The following is a 21,058-nucleotide window of genomic DNA, read 5'->3' as shown; positions in this document are numbered from 1 at the left end:
CAAAGGCAAAAATAACATTTCCAGAAAAAATATACAAACTTTGCTGAATATAATGAAATCTTAACCTGATAATCTTAGAAATATATGGTTATGATTTCACCATTGCTGCTTCAGAAAAGGCAGATCTGGTGAATAAATATCAAGTTAAGAAGATAATTTTTGCTAAGAGGATTTGAATTTCTGAACCATGGCTTAAAATATAATAAATGATAGGTTCCTTGACAAGGATGGATTATATATAACATATATTGGTAAAAAATAAAAACATTTACTTAGAATCTTGCAAATCTAATCAATGTAACTGTATATTGAAAGGAAAGAGGAAGAATATATATGCATGTGTTTGTATGTATATAGAGACACATCTGTATACATATGTACAGAAATATATGCAGGTATACATACACATAAATCAATCATATATATACCCCAAGTTAGATACCATAAAAAGTAATTAAATTATAGGAAGAAGAATAGCAGTAGAAAAAGCATCTAATATACAAAGATAAAATCCAAGAAATAAGGTAGCAATAAAAACCAGTCTTAAATATAAAATCTATATCTATATCTATATATGTACAAATATACACTATATAAAAATATAAAATATACAAAGTATGGATAACAAACAAGGTGACCTAAAGATTGGAACACAAATACATAAACACAAGTATTGCTCACTTGGCTGGATGAGCCTCACAGTGGAACATTGTCTAAGAAGGATCTATAAATAAAGGATCCAATAAAAGAGAGCAGACAGAGACAGAGACAGAGACAGAGAGACAGAGAGAGAGAGAGAGAGAGAGAGAGAAAGAGAGAGAGAGAGAGAGAGAGACAGAGACTGAGAGACAGAGACTGAGAGACAGACATGAGACAGGCAAAGAGATAGAAAAAAGACAAACAGAGATAAAGACAGAGTCAGAGAGAGATGCAGGTACACAAAGAATAAGTAAAACAAAATAAAAAAATGGAAACAAGGCCAGGTAATATAAGATGGATTTAAAAGAATGCCATGGATCTATAAGAATAGTGTCAGAAAAACTAAAGTTTAGAGTGAATTAAGGCTGGTAAGGAAAACTAAGAATAATAAAAATATTTTTGTTTTGTTTTTTAAATCTAATCTAGGGGAAAGAGGCAGTGTTGCAGAGTGGATAGAATATATGGCGTCAGGAAGACCTGGATTTAGTATGTTTCTTTGATATTTATTAGTTTTATAATCATGTCAAAGTCATTTAAATACGTTGAGCACATGTTATAATCTTTAAAAGGAGGAAATAATACTTGTAAAAATGGAAGTGTGTTTGTGTGTATCTCAATGTTCTTGGAGGCTAAAATAAAATGTGTGCTAACATTCTCTTCAAAACTTCAAAGAACTACATAAAATTATTTTAATCATCATTATTAAAAATAAAAGGGATAGATTGTTGCTAAGGATGCATGAGTCAATGATAAGAGAGGATTTAGAGCTGCTTAATTTATTTTGTTTCTGTTTTCACTGTCAAGATTAAGGACTTGTGCTATAAAGGATGAGACACAAACAACTAATAAGGAGTTGAAACCCAACAGAAGTTGGGAGATAGTAAAGGAGCTATTTATCTGGACAGGGATGGAAGGCTGTGGGTAACATGTAGATGATAAGATAGTTAAGATGTTTTTGAATCTGTATGGATGATTATACGAAGTAGAGACATTAATATCAACTAAGAAATTTCTCAGGAATCTGCTTGGTCCTGTGCTTTTGAACATTTTTATCAATGACATATTTATCAAATCTACAGATGTTAAAAATCTAGAAAGGATGACAATGAAAATTCAAAAAGAACTTAACAGGTTTAAATATTGGGCCAAATCAAATAAGATGAAATTAAATTCTTACACATATAAAATCTAGCACTTTGATTCAAAAAGTCCATTTTACAAGTATAATATGGGGGAGGTTAAGAAAGACACAATGATCTGGATCTTTTAGTTGACTGTATGTATGTAGATGATAGGATAGTTAAGCCAAAAAACAATGTATGTATGTAGCCAAAAAACAAATGTGATCTTATACTGTATTGGGAGGTGTTGCATATTTTAATTTTCACATTTTTTCATTACACATTTTGTTTTTTGTAACTATTACCTTATAATGAAGGAAAACTTGGCCTGAAGTGAGTTAAGAAAATAACATTACTTGGAAGTATCTTGGAGACCAGTAAGTGATAAGGCTTATGCTCAGGTGATATGACCATAGCTTATATGAATTCTAAAATTTTTACCTACTTCACCTTATAATTCATGCCAATAGTTTCTGGAAATCTGTAGAAATGTTTAGCACAGAATCTGGCATATAGTAGGTATTTAATAAATGTTTACAGATTGATTTATTTACAGATTTACAGATTGCTTGAAAATAGCATGCATATAAACGAACATTTAAAATTGTGAATCTGGCAGTTAATTTGAATATATTTAAATTCTATTTGGAATTTACTGGGATCAAAGTAATAGTATCACAAAATTAATTGCATTAACTAATTTCATTCTACATGTATCTATAAAGAAAAACAATTTAAATTAAATATAATATCTGATTTTTGTTTGAAAATAAAGGTTAAAAAATGTTCTTTAACTTGCCTTGCTAAACAAAATAGACACCATGAAGAAATCCAAGAGGAAACTTTCTGAGAGATTTTTGCAATCAAACTGGAAAAAGATGACGGTGAAACTCAAGGTAACAAAGTGGTGAACAGGGTTACAGAAGGAGGTACGTAGCAGCTTCATGCCAGCTATTGTTATCAGAAAAATGTCACAGCTGGTGAAAAAGAGGGAAGGAAAGAAAGAAAAACATGATCAATGATATTGTCACCCAAAGACTAATTATGTAAGCTAAGCACAGACAATTCATTTTGGGGGCATATAGTTCTCATTTTGCTCCTCTTCTAAAAGAAGACAATCATGGAACAACAACAGGTGAGGTGACACTGTGAGGAAGCTCGACAGACTCAATGGTACCAACTCAGAAACAGTCTTAGCCATATCTAACACACACACACACACACACACATAGTCACACATACAGAAAGAGACAGAAACAGAGAGAGACAGAGAGACAGAGAGACAGAGACAGAGACAGAGAGACTGAGAAAGACAGAGAGAGAGAGAAAGAGAGAGAGAGAGACAGAGAGACAGAGAGACAGAGAGACAAAGAGACAGAGAGAGACAGAGACAGAGAGACACACACACAGAGACAGAGAGACAGAGACAGAGAGAGAAACAGAGAGACAGAAAGAGAGAGAGAGAGAGAGACAAAGACAGAGAGAGAGAGAGAGAGACAGTGAGAGAGAGAGAGAGAGAGACAAAGATAGTGAGAGAGAGACAGACAGAGCGAGAGACAGAGAGAGTGAGAAAGAGAGAGAAAGACAGTGAGAGAGAGAGACACAGAGAGACAGAGAGAAACAGAGACAGAGACACACACACACACACACACAGAGAGAGAGAGAGAAACAGAGAGAGAGACACACAGAGAGAGACAGAGACAGAGAGAGAGAGAGAGAGAGAGACAGTGAGAGAGAGACAGAGAGAGATGAACATATGAAACTTCAATTATGAGCAGAGCCAGGTAAATGAAAAACTCTTCTTTGACTGCTGAGTTCAGGACTTACCTCCCATAGGGAATCAGATTATACTGAAAGAGACTATGAATTCATAAAGGGAACATGTTTTAATCATGATATTCCAAGGGAGAACTAGTTTCTACAATATCATGTACAGTATCATATAAGACTACATGACTATGGGGGCTATGTTAGAACTGAGTAATAGAATGAAAGGATATATTTTTAAGAGGTCTATCTTTTCTTGGGTTCACACATTTTAAGGTAACTATCAATCCACTAGCCCACCTGAGATGTCGGTACTAGTTTTTCCCCTGAAAAATATGTGTACTAAAAGTTTTTCTCTGGGGAAAGGCACAGAAAGCAAGGGCAAAGGCTTATATAAACTTGATACTTTATTAGGTCTGTATTTCTGAGTTTCTCTTCCTGGATTTAGCCCTTCTTTCTTGGGGCTTACCTCTTATTCCATGGAATAATCTTTAAAAAGTGTTTTCAAAAATCTTACACAGATTTTTAAAATCTTCAGTCCCAGGGCTAGTTGCTTTCTCTAAGCTCTACTATTCCTGAGACTTCATGGACCATATCCTCAAAATGACCCTGCGTGAGATGCAAGTAGTTTTCTACTTGGTGGGCTAACAGAAATTAGTAGGGTTTTAGATATTAGACTGGGAAGAGTCTTCAGAGACCATCTTTTCAGAGGGTAATAGATCTAGAATTGGGTAGAATCTTAAAGCTCATCTAGTATTGCAAATTGCATATTATAGCATATTGCAAATGAGGAAACTGAGGCACAGTGAATTTAAATTATTTGATTAAGGCCATGCAAGAAGTAAGAATCAAAGGTAAGCTCTGAACTGAACTCCTTTGACTGTAGGTCCCGTGTTCTTTTCATTGGTTATTGATTGACACCCAGTAAACCCCTTCAGTTTTATAGATGAGGAACAAAGGTCTAGAGGGTAATTTCTTCATCCAAGATTACACAGGTAGTAAGTAGTAAAGCTAGAGTTTGAACCTAGAAGTTCTGACACAAATCCAATGCTTTTCCCGTTGTGCTGTGTTGTAGAGATGCAGACTTGTGACAATTTATAAGCTGGGATTTTGGCTTTATGAAATACACCTCAATATGGGAAATAGGGTCTGTTTTGGAAGACATCCACTACTGAACCTACATCACAAAGTAGGATTGCACACAGAGATAGACAGAGTGACAGAGACAGAGAGAGACAGAGACAGACTCAGAGACAGAGAGAACGATACAGAGACAGAGACAGAGGAAGAGAGAAAGACACAGATACAGAGAGAAAGAATGAGAGAGGCAGAGAGAGAGAGAGAGAGAGACAGAGAGAGACATACAGACAGAGAGAAATATTCCTTTAATGAACTATATCTAGTGAATTCTCTCTGTTTCTGTTACTTTCAGTAACAAAGTATGAAATCTAGAGAATAAAAGTTTTTGAAAATCTGTGGTTTCTCCTTCAGTTATCAAGAAAATGGTATCTAAACAGTCTCTGCAGTTAAGGATGAAGCAAATAACTCTGACTTCCAGGATCAAAAATGCCTTATAGGTCTCAGGAATATTGTAACAACCTAGACCATCCAAACAAAACCCAGAGAAATATGAACTCCAAACCTCAACTTTTGGGGCCCTGGTTTGAATGAATTATTTTAATAAGTAGTTGCCTATTGAAGAGACTTGATATTAAAATACTTAATTGTTCTAATCTAAGACACAACAGATGAAAACCAGGATTTACCTGGGATGATTGAGACCTCCTGGGATGATAGGACAAAAGGACATCTGGTCCAAAGGCACTGTACAGTAATGCAATCCCCAACTACAACAGAGCTCTTGTATGGACATCATAATTAAATGCCCCCATAATTGTAGATATGAACTATGTAGCTATCACCAGGCACAATCTAGTGTTAAAATGTCATTAACCTTGGCTTTTTATTAGTTTGGCAAACATAATTATGGGATCACAATTTTAGAGTTGGAAGAGGCTTTAGAATATAAAGAGTCCAACTCCTTCATTTAAAAGATGAGAAAACTGCGACCCAGAGAGACTGATCAATCTTTCCATGGTTGCACACGTGTTAAATAGCAAAACTGGGATTCAAACCCAAAACTTTTGTTGCCAAATGCAGTGTTCTTACCCACTGCAAATGGAATAGCAGTTACATATTGTGTGTCTGGTATTATATAGCATGGTTTTTTTTTGGCACGTCTTGTTTGAGCAAAGTGTCATATGCCAAAGCAGTAAATCTATAAAAAGAAGTCATGGAATATTCTTTTCATTCTCATATGAGCTAACAACTTATGTGATGAGAAACTTTTACCTTTTGTCAGAATGATAAGTCCACAAGTTATCAGCTGGATTTTCATTTAAAAACTCAAAATTAAGTTCTTTTTAGTTTAAATTTTTTTAAATTTTAAATTTAATTTGAGTGTTTAAAACTGATAAATCTATTGTATATTATTACTTTGCAAAAAAAAAAAAAGAACAATCCAAGAATCTGGAGTAGATAAAGCCTAGAGGCTCTGTCCTTTTAATTATAATACTAAACCTAATAAATTCAAGAAGAGCAGTGACAGTGATTAAGTTTCCTCTCCCCCAGCTACAAAGTAACAGAATAGTTGCTAAATGGAATGACAGTTTGTAAAGTTCTAAGATTTTCAAGAGATCTGCACTCATACCACATCTCAGGAATTTTATTTGAACTCACAGTCCAAGTATTTCTGTGTTGATTTTCATATTGACTGGCATTTATTTGTAACATCACTTAGAAGAGAGACCTAACTTCATTTGGATTCAGGTCACTCAAAATGACCAACCAAGCAACAGCAACGTGAATTAATCTGATATTTACTAGTTCCCATTTTTTTCATGGTCAGATTTTCTAGTGGTAAGGAACAGCAGAGGTGGTTGCTGAAATGCTTTAAGGCACTTAGAAAAAGTCACTATAGTTTAAAATTCACTGTAGTTTTGAAATTTAAATTATTATATGATTAAACCATTAGCTACTTACTGGCCACCAAGTCTCCTGTAATTGCTAATCGAAAATGCATCAATAGTGAGGGCATTCAAAATTATTGCTGGGTACAAGATGTATTTCTCCAAACACTGAAGCCAGACATAAAGTCTTTCAAACCACATCAGATGGGCAACATCTGGGGAAAAGAAAGAAAAGCAAACAAACTTAGAATTCCCATTTGCTAAATTATTTATCTGTAGGATCATTTTATATAAACATGATATAGCTTGAGGTCAAAAGATGTTGATTGAGAATACTAGACAGAAGTCACAATTTCATTCATCTTATTCAAATAGATCTATGATCTCATCACTCTGGATGTTTCCAAAGAGGAAGCCAACCTGTCTCTGCATTCCCAATCTGTATGACTTTTTCCCCATGTCTCTTCAGTTTTGCCAAGGGGCATCCACCAACATTTTGGGATGCTTTCATACTTTCTCCTGAAATTTCATCATCAGCGTTCCTATTGTTCTTACTCTGATTGTGAGTTCAGCCCATCTTTTTTTTTTATCCCATTTTATATTTCTCTGATAATATTTTTTTATTCACCTTCTTCTTTTATGTTTGTCAATTTGTTCTATGTTGTAGCCTGCACACAAATACAATAGGGTTTCTCCATTGACCCATGTTATATTCAGGGTCCATTTGGCGACTTGTATGCCATATAAGAACACTATTAAACATTGATATTTAGAAGATGGGCATTGTTTTTGGGAGTTTGGAATCATTAAAATAATTTTGCAATTTCCTAAAGGTAATCAATTTTGTTCTCTTCTTGATTAATTCTGGGCTTAACTCATTGTTCATTGATGGATGATTTCTGTAAGCTGTCAGTCTGTTATAATCTGGAAAATAAATCTGCTGCATGTATTTGGTCATTTATATGTAAATGGTCAGATCATAAATCTTAAAGCCAACAAATATAAATACTACTTCTGTACTATATTCTTTTGTTCTTTCTAATATAGGCAATTTCCTCCTAATTAATAGTTATTCTTCTATGTCTTCAATATAGAAGACAAATTTTCAATAGAAAATTTCTCAACATGGTAAAAATATATATCTTCTCTTCAATTGAGAAGATATATATTTTTACCATATTGAGAAATTTTAACTTGTGTCTATGGTTCAACTAAAATTTAATTTAAATTGAATAAATATGCTAGGTTCTGTGGCTAAAAAGATAGATACTACAAAGATATACAGCTAAGTAGATTTCAATTTAATAAAGAAGGGAGAGAAATAAGCATTTCTATAGTGCCTATTAAATTCCAAGCACTATGCTAAGCATATTATCTCACAGAAACTTTGAGAAATAGCTATTTACATTGTCCTCATTTTACTTTTGTAGAACCTAAAGAAAACTGAGGGTAATGATTTTCCCAGACCTACACAACTGCTTAGTGTCAGATTTGAACTGAGATCTTTGCTGATATTTGATTCAGCACACTTTCCATTGCATCACTTGGCTATAGCTAGGTGGAGTAGTGAATTGAGCCCAGAATTACACAAGAAACACAATTTGTCATATAATTTTGAAAAAAAATTTAAAAAGAAATAAATTAAAGAAAAAAGAATCAGAACTTATACTTCTTCCAGTAAGCACGTGATGGTCAAGTATCCTATGGTTCTACTCACCATTGTTATGACCACCCAGATCAAAACTCCTTTCCAGGGCTACATACTTCCAAATAAGGAATATGAGCTCCTTGAGAACCAAGAATATTTTACTTTTATATTTATATCCTCATCAACTAGTATAATGCATGGAATGTGATGGTTTCTTCTTAATAAATGTCTTTTTATTCATTCAGAGTGAGAGTGATTATTTAAAATTAGGGCCATGGTGAAAAAAAATTAAATATTTCTGATTCTACTGAAGTCTTGCTCCAGTGTTTCGCTATATTGCAGAAGTAACCCTGGATTACAAAGGTGAGGCTAAATTATATTGATAAACATTTAACACTTTAAATTTAATCTGCAATATTATCCTTCACTTTTAGGTTTAGACAATCAACAAAACAAAAAATCCAGACCTGATTTGTAGAATTTGCCAATTCCAAGTTGTAGATGCTCACACTGAAAAATCAAACGATCAGTTCTAATAAGTTTAAGCTTATTCCAGCACCCTGTTGATTTCAGAAGACCACAAGCTTAAGAAATAGATAGCAGGCAATATGTCTGTTATACAATGACTGGTCCAGTTAAGTTTAGAAAAGCTTATTAGCATTAGGTTGGTCTTCAGACATTAATTTTATTTTTGTCTAAAGCAATTGAAGGCAGCTAAAAGAATGTGGAGGAATTATAGTCATCATCAGCAAAAGGCATAATAACACTGATGAATTCACAGATATTTTGGAGTTTTGAAGATTATTATGCACGTTAGAAATATAAAGGAATAGGGAACCAAGGATCAGACAACAAAAGCCAGTATAATAAAAGCAGTTTAATTAAAATGCCTAAATATTAGAAGTTTTGTTAGCACTCTCATCACTTAAAAAACAAACAAAAAAAAGGTGTTGCAGGATAAGCAATATCATCCCTATTTTAAAAATCTTAACATACAACTATGTTACCTGAGAAATAAACAACTAATTTCATCAAGAACTTATAGGTGTTAAAAAGATGGGTAGTGTTTGCAGAAAACAGCTTGTCATCATTAAAAAGTTTTGAAAAATTTCCCAGATATAACGCAACTTAAATTTCTCTCCCTATGTACTTCTGGGATTAGTTTATTGTCCATTAGCAGGGGATATAGATAGATAGACATAAAACATGAGTGATGATCAATCACTCAATAGGCTGCTCATTCAACAACATAGCATTACTTGGGAAATATTTATTTTGTCCCCATTTAAATTATGACATGTCAGGAAAGCTAGGTAGTGCTGTTCATGAAAGAAAAATAAAATGTTTTCATTTTAACTCAGAAGTGATGGGAAGACATTAACACTTCCTGAGAAGAAGACTATTGTGGTCTGATCTGAACTTTAGGGATATCAGCCTGTCTACTGTGGTGAGAACAAATTGGAGAGGGAGAAAGTAGAGGCCAAGAAACAAATTAGGAGGCCATTACCATAATCCAATTGAGAAGGAATGAGAACTTGAACTAGTAAGAGAACAGGACAGCTATCAGAGATGTTGAAGATGTACAAATTTCAAGATTTGACAATTAATTAGATATAGTAGATTTGTGAGAATGAAGATTTGAGGATATCTCTTAGGTTGAAATACTAGGTGACTGGAAGAATAGTAGTGCTCATTGTAAAAATAAAGAAGTTAGGAGGAAGGATGTGTTTAGGAGGAAAGATAAATCTTATTTTGAACATGTCGAGTTTGGGATGCCAGTGGGACAATGTTAAGTAAACAGATGAAAAATCAAGATTGTAATTCAGGAGAGAGATGGAATTAGATCTGTGAATTTAGAAGTTTTCTACAGAGGAGAGAAGCAAAGTTGAATCCATGTGAACTGATGAGATCATTAAAAGAGAAAGTGGAAAGAAAGCAGATGAAAATGCCTAGGACACAGTCTTAGTATACACCCCTGCATAAGAATAAGTATATGGATGGTAATTTTGAGTGAGAAGTCTATTGGGCAGGAAACCAACCATGATAGAATAATACCACAAAGCAATCAACAGAGGTTATGTATTCTGTAGAATGTAGTGAGAAAAAGCATCTAACATTGCAGAGAGGTCAAGAAGGATAAGGACCGAGAAAAGGCTTAAATTTAGAACAGAGTCAGTAATTGTTTATGTCAGCCTAACCCCTCTTTTGTAATAATATTGTCATAGCTTTTCCCATTCTTTTAAAATCTTCATGAAAAGATTTTACAGATACCAAGGGAACTAATAACTCTTATATTTCCTTCAGTCTAAATTTCTTCTGGATGTTATTTAATCAGGTTCAGTTATTCTTGCTGTCTTTATTTTAGAGTGCCATTTCCAACCCTTCATATGGCACAATAGATATGGGGATAGGAGAGCTCAAATGTACTGCAGACTCAATTGCCATGGATGATCACATCTGGTGTATTATTTTCTTCCTTGGTACTGAATTTTATTAACAAACTGGAGAGTCTCCAGAGAATAGTGAGGGATCAGAATGATGAGGGAAATAGAAACCCATGGTAAATACAGATCAGTATAAGAAACAGGAGACATCTAATTTAGAGAAAATGCTACTTGAAGAATATGATCTGACATTCCCCATCCCATCCTCTCTACCTTCTAAACAATCTTTCTTCCCTTGTTATCTGTAACACTATTCTTTCTCTTGGTTGTTGTTGTTATTGTTTTTTTAAACCAGTTTAACCACCCCTCCTTAGTTTTCTTTGTTGGATCATTCTCTACCTAGCACTCACTAAGCTCACTCTGGACTCAGACCGGCCCCTCCTCTCTTTCCCTTGCTTATCTCTTTAGCTCCCAAGAGCTCACTTGTCATTTCTTTTTAGGTGACACCCAAATCTACTGAATTCCCATTCAAAAGCACCAACTGTTTTTATGTAGGTGTTCCATAGGTATCTCAAAGTGAGCCTGCCCACAATAAATTTTTATATTTCCTTCCAATGTATCCCTTCTTTAACCTTCCTCGGATCTGTTATTGGCTCCACCATTTTCCCCTCTCCTTAAGTTTGTAGTTCTGAAGTTATTCCTGATTTCTCACATTCCCTCAGCCTCCATATCCAACCAGTTCCTAAATCTTGTCAGTTCTTTCTACAATAGCTCTTGGCATCTCATAGTCACTGCTGTAGTTTCACAGGACTACATGACCCCGTGGACAGCATCCATGAGATTTTCTTGGCAAACTTATTGAAGTGATTTGCCATTTCCTTCTTCAATGTGTCCCTATTTTGCAAATGAGGAATTTAGGCAAAAAGGAGTTGAGTTTCTTGCCAAGATCATATAGCTCCCAAGTGTTTCAGACACTTCAGACAAAAAAACACCTTCATTTAATTCATCCACATTTACTTTCTATATCCCTATATATATGCTATGTTTTCTTATATTCCTCCTTTTCTTGGCTAACTTCCTTGAGAAGGTCATCTAGTGATCTTCTCACTTCTTTCCTCTGAGTTCCCACTGTAAAAATAAGCCTTAGTCTAGTCTACCAACTCTGATTGGAATTCCAGATATTTTTAACTGGTTTGCTGTCTTGATTTTGAATTGAACTCAAATTTTCTTGATTCCAGGCCCTGTACCCTATTCACTGCACTAACTAACTGCCTCCATTACAGCACAGTTTAGGATCTCATGCCCTCTTCCCTGGATTATTGAAATAAACTCTTGATTGCTCTCTCTGCCTATATTTTCTTCCCTCCTCAATCTATTCTCCATATAGATGTCAAATTGAAATTCTGAAAATACAGATCTATGTCATAATCCCTTCTACCCTTCCTCTAGACCAAATCTTTAATTGCTTCCTTCTGCCCTTAGGATAAATTACAAAATCCTTAGCCCAGCATTTAAGGGACTCCACAATCTGGCCCCTCCCTCCCTTTTCAGTTTTAATTATATATTAGTCGTCTTCTATTCCAGACAAGCTGGCCTGCTTGTTGGTACCCATACAGGGTATTCTCGCTTGTGCCTTAGTGTCTCTACACAAGTGATCCTCCCTTCTATCCATCTGCCTTTCACCTCTCTTTATCTTTATCTCATAGAATATAAATTTTCATTCAAAGCATTGCTCAGATGCCACCTTCTATGTGAGGATTTTCTTAATAAATATAACAATTAACATTGTATCTTGAAATAATTGAAATTGAAATTATATTTTCATTATTTTCTATGTCTTTTGCCTTTACTTACTTGTGTAAATGATATATCCTCCCCCCAAATATAAGCTCTTTAAAGGTAAGGGTTAGTTGTGTGTGTGTGTGTGTGTGTGTGTGTGTGTGTGTGTGTGTGTTTGCTTCTCTAGCATCTCATAGTAAGTGTTTAATAAATATTATTGATATTATTAATTTCAAAGTACTCACGTGAACAAATTGTATGTTTGTCCCTGACAGGGGAGGGAGAGGTATAATAAGATTTTTAGAGGCTAGAAATTGAAAAGATCAATTTTATTTTAATATAAAGAAAAACTTCCCAACAATGAGAGTCAAAAAAGTAATCCAAATCTATCCTAAAAGACTGCTTCAGGAGGTAATAATGCATTTTCCCATTACTGGAGGTCTTCAAGGGAAAGCTTTTTATAGATGCTATAGAAAGAATTCCTGTTCAGGTAAAAGTTAGACTGAATAATCCCTGAAATTAGAGAACCATAGCATGATAAATATAAAAGGGGGCTAGTAAGCAAGCCTCAATGTACTCAGATAATGCAATCACTCACATGGATAGAGAGCCTGCCTCTGGAGAGGAATGATGACATGTAATGGAAGTGCCTTGTTCTCTCATTTGGGGTCTCTGTAACTAGGTTTAGTCTGCTAACTATCTAATGAAAAGGAGTTTTTTTTTTTTTTAATGGGCTGCATTCAAAAAAAAGCATGCCATCATGCTTCTCTGGCAACAGATTCCCCAATATCTTCCACATGTATTAGCTGAACATGCTGATGTCTGCTTAACAGCCACCTGGTTATACATATTTAAAGTTGGAATAGATCTTAGCGTTCACATTCTATTCTGCTGTTATCATTTTATAGATTAGAAATTGATGCACACAGAATTTAAATAAGCAAGATGACTTAGTAAGAAGAATGTCTAGATTCCAAAATGATTCAAAATCCAAGACTCATTTCACTTTAACACATTCCTTTTCTGTAATTCTGTGAATAGTTTGATTGAGAAACATTAGCATATCTAGTAAAACCCTACTAAAAAAAAAACCTTCATTTAATTCATCCATATTTACTTTCTATATCCCTATATATATACATATGCTATATTTTTTTAATATTCCTTCTTCTTTTCTGAGAAGACCATCTAGTGATCTCCCCATTTCCTTTCCTCTGAATTCCCATTGCAACAATGAGCCTTTGCCTAGTCTACCAACTTTTATTGGAATTCCAGATATTTTTAACTGGCTTGCTGTCTTATACAGAGGTCCAAAGATTTGTTTTATTTTTTTCAGCTAAATACAACACATTTCCTGTGAGGAATCATCTGTTTTTCATCCAATGATGGAGTTTCTTCACTCTTTCCACTGGTTCAGGGCTTGTTCACATTTAGTTTACACCATTGCTTGCTTGATTGAATGAATACAAGTATCTGGACCTTTTGTAATTAGAGTAATTTGAGCTGGACTAGAGACCCTGACCTTTCCCAGTGAATGATCTGAATAGTCTTGTCATTAATAGCATGAAAATTGACACTGTACTTCGGAAAGCTGGACCTCAGTGTCCCATCCAAAAGAAAATAAATGTTTATTATTTAACTCATTAAAATTTTGTGGTTAAGATCCTGTGGAAAAAGTTAAATAGGAGAGGATCAAGCAATCAAAGAGATTAACAAGAAAGAAAATCATCTTGTGTTATATATATATATATATATATATATATATATATATATATATATATATATATATATGGAGCAGGAAAAGAATGGTTAGATTCAGATAATTAATGGCATGAGAATTAAAGCATTGTAGGAAAACACAATAATTAACACTTAAGAAATAGAAATGGTGCAATAGAAATTTCATCAAAGAAAGAAATCCAGATAATTGAGATGATTTCAACAACTCATTATAACTCACATGAAGTGAAATGAGGAGAAAATGGGGTGAAAACAGAAAGAAGAATGTTGGACAGAAATAACACTCCAGTTATTTGCTTTGATGATTAATATATATTTTACCATATAATACATTTGAAAATATATTATGCATAAGAGTATACAATTTTAAAAGGATTAGATGTTAACTTTGTATATAATATCAGTTGCCTCTAAAAGTATTTAAAATAAAATGTATTTTACATAAGGGTTCAAGAGTGCCATCAGATTCCAAAGTAATTGCCTAGTTGTTTCAAAATCTTCCTGATCCCCCTTAGGATTTTTTTGAAAAAGACACTGAAGTGGTTTTCCATTTCCTTCTCCAGTTCATTTTATAGAGGAGGAAACTGAGGCAAACAGATTTGAGTGACTTGTCCAGGATTACACAGCTAATAAGTGTCTAAGGTCAAATTTGAACTCAGGAAGATGTCCTCCTCATTCTAAGACCACTATTCTATGCTCTGCATCACTTAGCTGCCCAGCTGTAGGGCTGTGGGTAAATGATATAACCTTGCTGAGTTTCAGTTTCTTTATTTCTAAAATTAAGGTGTTAGATTTGATAGCTTCTAAGGTCAGTCCTTTCTTTCTTTCTTTTTTGTTTTGTTTGCTGAGGCAATTGGGGTTAAGTGACTTGCCCAGGGTCACACAGTTCATAAGTGTTAAGTATCTGAGGCTAGATTTGAACTCAAGTCCTCTTGACTTCAGGGCTGTTGCTCTATCCACTGCACCACCTAGCTTTTGCATTTTTTTCTGTTATAAAATATAGATAATTGCAATGGTTTTATTTCAATATTATTTTATTTTTCATTTTTTCTATTTAAGCAAGATCTCCAGAATTAAAATAAATCTTCTCATTAAACAACAATAATCTTCTTTACAAAAATACATCAGCTGAGATCTGTCAACATTCATTTACCAGCTCAGACTAGTATTCTTCCTGGATAAATACCTGCAATAAAATTTCAAATGAAGAAAAAGGTAGACCATCCTGCCTAGAAATTCTTCTGAAGTGAAAATAAATTTCTCAAAGCAGAATGACCTAGGGGCTATTTATATGGGGGCAGTCAAGTTTTACATCCTGATTTTTGAAAGCTGTGAAATTAGCTTTTAAAAATATTTTATTTTTCCTGTGAGTAGAGATAAGACTGATTTGAGAGAAGGGGAATTATGCTATTTCAAGTCAACCAGAATTTACTTGCTAATAATGATTTTTAAAAAGTTCCATAAGGTTCCCATAAAAATTGCAGGTAATACTGCCAAATAATTCTTCTAAAGCAATGAATTTCAGATGAAATAAAGGATCATAGTAATACTTGTATAGGTTACCCTTTCCTTATTATTATAAACTCCTTATGGACAGGAGATGTTTAATTATTTCTTTGTTTCCTGGCAGTTGGCATAGTTGGCATAAAATGATTGCTTAACATCTAATCCTTTTAAAATTATATATACTCTTATGCATAATATATTTTCAAATGTATTATATAGTAAAATATATATTAATCATAAAAACAAACCTGAATGTAGTGGCATTTCTATCCAACATTCTTCTTTCTGTTTTGCACGCCATTTTCTCTCCCTTTTAACTTCATGTGAGTTATAATGAGTTGCTGAAATCATCTCAGTTATTTGGATTTCTTTCTTTGAAAGAAGAAGAAAGTTGCTTTTGGAACAAAGGCAGAATATTTGAAAAAAAGTTGCAAAGTTAAAGTGAAATTCTACTTTTTCACAAAATTTTCAATTAAGAATTAATGAAAGAAAATGAAGTTTTTAAAGAGCTTCTTCTGTGCCAAATACTGGGAAAAGCACTAATGATACAAATACAAGTGAGACAGTCCCTATCCTCATAGAGATTACTTTTTAATTGGGGGAGAAACACACACACACACACACACACACACACACACACATATATATATATGGAGAAAGAGAGAGAGAGAGAGAGAGAGAGAGAGAGAGAGAGAGAGAAGAGAGAGAGAGAGAGAGAGGAGAGAGAGAGAGAGAGAGAGAGAGAGAGAGAGAGAGAGAGAGAGAGAGAGAGAGAGAGAGAGAAAGAGAGAGAGAGAGAGAGAGAGAGAGAGAGAGAGAGAGAGAGAGAGAGGAGAGAGAGAGAGAGAGGAATGGCATCTAGGGAAGGGAATTTTGGTTTGGAAGAATTGGTTGCAAGAATTATTGATAGAATAATAGGGTACACTGCTGATACACTCTTTCCAAAAGGAAAGGATTGTTCATTTGATTACGGTCTTAGAGAGAAGTGGCAGGGAAAAATACATGGCAATTCAAAGTATAAAATGGCTTGGGGAAAATATCAGACCAAGCAGTTCTGGCACAGTATCAAAAAATTATCAATCAATAGATTAAATTTATTAAGAATTCAGTATTTTGAATGATTTGAATACAAAGACAAAAATTATACATGTCTATTATTAAGTCCTATTGCACTCTTCTGATTGTCATTTTACCACATGTACTTAAGAGAAAAAAAAAAACTTAATGAGGTATATGGAGTGATAGACCAGGAGTTAAGAAAACCTGAATTTATATCCCACCTCTGAATCTCACTAGCTTTGTGCACAAGAAACTGACTTTTCATAGCTAATGCAGGTTGTGATTTGCATTGCTAAAGGGACCTCTTATTCTGATGAAATCATATCATTAACATTCTTAAGGGAAGGCTTGGTTTTATATATAACCTTTTTAGTGTCTTTTTTTTTTTTTTTAAGGGGATAGGAAAGTTCCTACAGTGTATTCAGATACAATTGAATTTAAATACCAACACAATAACCTATATCAAGGATGACTAAGGCTCTGCATCTGTCAAGAAATGACAGTCAAGCTTCTGTCTAGAAGCAAAAGCAAAATGATAGGTGAAAAGTAGCCAAGGATTGTAATACTGGGCTTTTGAAAAGATTATAAAACAACTCCAAGATCAAAACTGTCAGAGAACAGGGAACTATTCCTGAGTTACTGAAATAGTCCCTGATCCTTTTTTTTTTTTTAATAGCACTTGCAATCCACTAGACAAACTGAGCTACCAATCCAGTTATGATACACAATTCAACTTTAGCTGACAGCTTATGGCACTGTAGGAGAAATTACAATGACGACCTTTAGTATCTAAATGTAATATTAAAGTCACCACATGCCTCACTGATTAATGTAAGAAGTCGGTGTGTTGAATTTTCGATAAGAAAATGCCAGCTGAGAGAGCAATCTGTTTTAAACTACATATGAAAATAGACGTATGTGTGTGTGGTATTCTGAGGAATAAAGAATTATAGGATTAATTATTAGGACTTCAGTGGTCATTTACTCTAACCCATACCAAAACATGAATTCCTCCTATAATACAATCACAGAATCTTTGAAGTATAAGGAACTCAGAGGTAGATGATCCAACTCATAAGTGACCAAGAATCATGTCTCCAGCATACTCAATGAGTAAGTATCCCCAATTTGTCTGAAAATTTTTAGTTAGGGGAAATCCACTACCCTCAGACCTACTCCACTACCGACAATTAGAGCTAAAGCAAATTGGATTGTGGCAATTGTGGGGGTAGTGGGTTTTTCTTTCACTAGAAATTTATCTCGTTTATCTTGTACCCTCTTAACTTTTTCTTCTCCAAGCTAATCCCACTTTCTTCATTAGAATTTCATATTTTATGATCTTAAGACTCTTCATATTTTGGTTAATCTCTTCTAATACTCTCCAGATTATCAATGTCATTCCTGAAATGATTCAACTAAGACTATATACAAGATATTGTTTGACGAGATGAGAATATAGTGGGATTGTCATTTCCCCATTTTTTTGCCTCTTCATTTAAGTTAAGATTTTAAAAAATGACCATAATTACCCTTGACCATAATTATGAATAAAGCATGTTCCAGGAGTACCAAGTCTACCTCTTGTGAGGTAGACATTACTATTCGTCCTCTACCTTCCCTCAAAGAAAGCATATAGTGCTAAAGTTTGTGCCAGCATGCCTACCATGCTAACACTTATGGTATTGAATCTTTTGGATTTTAAAAAAAATTTCTTATTAAACAGCCACACTTTCCCATGCTTATGTAGTTAATTTCTTCAGCTCAAATGTAAAACTTTAAATTATTCTAAGGCCGTTTCTTCTTATTCAGCCTAACATTCTTAGTCTATCTGACAAATATCCTTCCGGCTCTTATTTTAAGACCTCCAGTGAGAACTGATAAGGAATTATTGCATTCCTTTTTTCTTCTCCAAATTGCAGAATAGGACTTTTTTTTTTTTTTTTTTTGTTGAGATGAAACCTATCTCTATATCACTTTCTAATCCTGGTCTCATTTTTGCCTTCTGGGCAAAGTGAATAAGTCAAATCCATTTTCCACTGGAAAAGATTTCTTAGAATATAGTTCTAAAAGTATTGAGCTGAGGAGCAATGAAGTATAATGGAGAGACTTTGATTCAGGAGACTTGGGTTTTATTCAAGATTCAGATACTTAAAAGACTGTGAGAACCTGGGCCAGCCATTTGCTTCTATTGTTCCTCATTATCCTTCTCTGTATAATGGGAAATGCTCCTTGCTGAGATGGCCAAAGAATCTACTTGCCTAGCTCCAAAAAGGGTCAGCTGTGATCATAAGAAGCTGTAATTCCCTGTCAGTGATTACACAGCTTAGAAATAGGGAAAACATCAGTTCTAATTCAGACAGGGTTGAATGAAAATTCAGTTTACTTGGATCCTGAGCCAATTCATCTGTGTTTTTGACTCCATGGTTTAGAGTCCTCCCTTCTATTAGAGTTTCTGTCTTTATCTGGTGAGTTGTTTTTGGGCTTTGTTTTCTCTGCTCAAAAATGAGTGTCAGTAGATAATTAAAAATAAACTCAAACCTAAAACTCTTGGGTCCAGATTGATGCTATATCTTAGGAGATTTTTACAGTATAGGAGAATGTCAGGTTTGCAGCATTTGGGAGATGTTTTATATGTTTATTATACACTGTATTATCCAGTCATTTATGCTATTTGTTTATTGATTGGGATGCTAAGAGTAAATAGAGCGTGTAGTATCTAAGTATTGTTATCTTTTTCCATTTAAAGCCAACATCATTATATCAAAGTCATGATTACTTCTCAGTGAGAGCCCACACAAAGGAGAAGCTTGGACAGTGAGTTGGGGTTCAGAGTTAAGTTTTGCAAATCCACACATCCCTAGAGAAGGAAGAGATGGGCAAAGATGAGGAAGGGTCACTGCATCTCTGAAAACTATAGAAAGCATAAAACTTAACTGACAATGAGTCTGTATTGCTCCACAGAGATGGGGAAAGCTGAAGAAAGAAGGTCACTATGTCTCTAGAGAGTATAGAAAGCATAAGCTTATCTGCCCTTTGGATCCAGTCAAATAAATGAATTGTTGGGGTACACATAGTATTCCCCAGTGAACAGCTATCAGCATTTCCTAGTTGTCAGATATATGATAAATATAATGTAATGGAAGGAGGTTTAATAACTAGAGCAATCAGAAGAGGCTTCTGAAGGGAAGTTGCATTTGAGCTGAGCCTTGAAAGGATTTTGGAGTTCTAAGAGGAATAAGTGATAAAGGAGATAATTCTAGGCAGTTTAATGGTATAGATGCAGTAGAGAATATTATGCCTATGGGGAGAAATAATTAAGTAGCACATTTGTTTGGAACATATAATGCATGAAGCTTGAAGGGGAGTTATGTGAAAATAGTCTAGTACGATAGGCTGACCTAAATTTTGAAAAAGATTTAAATGCCAGAGGAAGTTGTATCTGATTTCAAAGACAAAAAGGAATCATTGGAACTTCGGGAATAGGTGAGTGACAGTCATATCCTTGTTTTAGAAAAAAATTAACATGACAATGAAATGAATTAGGAAAAAGGGAGATTTAAGGCAGCCAGGCCAATTAGAAAGCCATTACAGTAGTCCAGGCAGGAGAGGATAAAGTGGTAACTGTATGAGTTGAGAGGAAGGGATATATGGAAGTAATTTTGTAGAGGCAGAATTGACAAGACTTGGCATTTTATAAGAGATATTCTGATCCCTAGAATAAAAGGTTCCACTAACACCCTGTGTATACAGTGTCCCAAAAATCTTAGTTCCAGTTTTAAGCTATTAAGGCTTATATATAACCTGTATAGATACTTACATGTCTATTGCATATGAGAATTATACATGTATTTTCTATTTAAATTCAAGGTTAATATCGTACCTATTCAATACTTATTGAACTCTGAATTCTGAAATGAATACCAAACTTGATTTTCTTATAACTATAAAAAAATGGACAAGAATGGGCACTTATATGCTAAATCTATTTTCCCAGATCTGAAATTGTTTTAGATTCCATAGAAAATGAGGTTAAAAAACCTTTCATTTCAGTGCTTCACTGTTATGTTTTCAGTAATACCCTAATGCAAGAGAAACCATGAAAATACATTATTTTAGCCTTATTACTTCTCTTACTGCTAGAATATTATGCCCTTGAGAAAAAGAATGAAAACCAATTCTGTCATTTACAAGTTCATACATGAGTTATTATAATTAAACATTGTAACTTTTCCTAAAGGGTTTGCACATTTTTTAAATGGTTGGACTACTGAAATGAGCTCTTCTCTATAGTTTAAGTGAAAGACAACTCAAAACATTGCACTTTTTTCTTAAAGAAGTACATTTTCTCTATCAAAAACATTTGATTTAGTTTTAGATCTACAAGAA

The 21,058-nt window shown here is 34.1% G+C and overlaps 1 protein-coding gene across 2 annotated transcripts in view; it reads right to left on the bottom strand.

The window, feature by feature from the left end:
- Positions 1 to 21,058, bottom strand: part of PCNX2 (pecanex 2) — a 380,127-nt gene that overhangs the window by 156,454 nt on the left and 202,615 nt on the right. For both annotated transcript variants that reach the window (XM_051993594.1, XM_051993595.1), the window contains exons 20-21: positions 6,630 to 6,771; positions 2,620 to 2,797 (exon numbers count right to left, since the gene is read on the bottom strand). In XM_051993594.1, coding sequence (XP_051849554.1) covers positions 2,620 to 2,797; positions 6,630 to 6,771 — 320 coding nt within the window. The remainder of the gene's footprint in view (positions 1 to 2,619; positions 2,798 to 6,629; positions 6,772 to 21,058) is intronic.

This window comes from Antechinus flavipes, chromosome 4 (genome assembly GCF_016432865.1).
Source record: "Antechinus flavipes isolate AdamAnt ecotype Samford, QLD, Australia chromosome 4, AdamAnt_v2, whole genome shotgun sequence".
NCBI classification, from domain to species: domain Eukaryota; kingdom Metazoa; phylum Chordata; class Mammalia; order Dasyuromorphia; family Dasyuridae; genus Antechinus; species Antechinus flavipes.
This window is presented reverse-complemented; position numbering and strand designations above follow the sequence as displayed.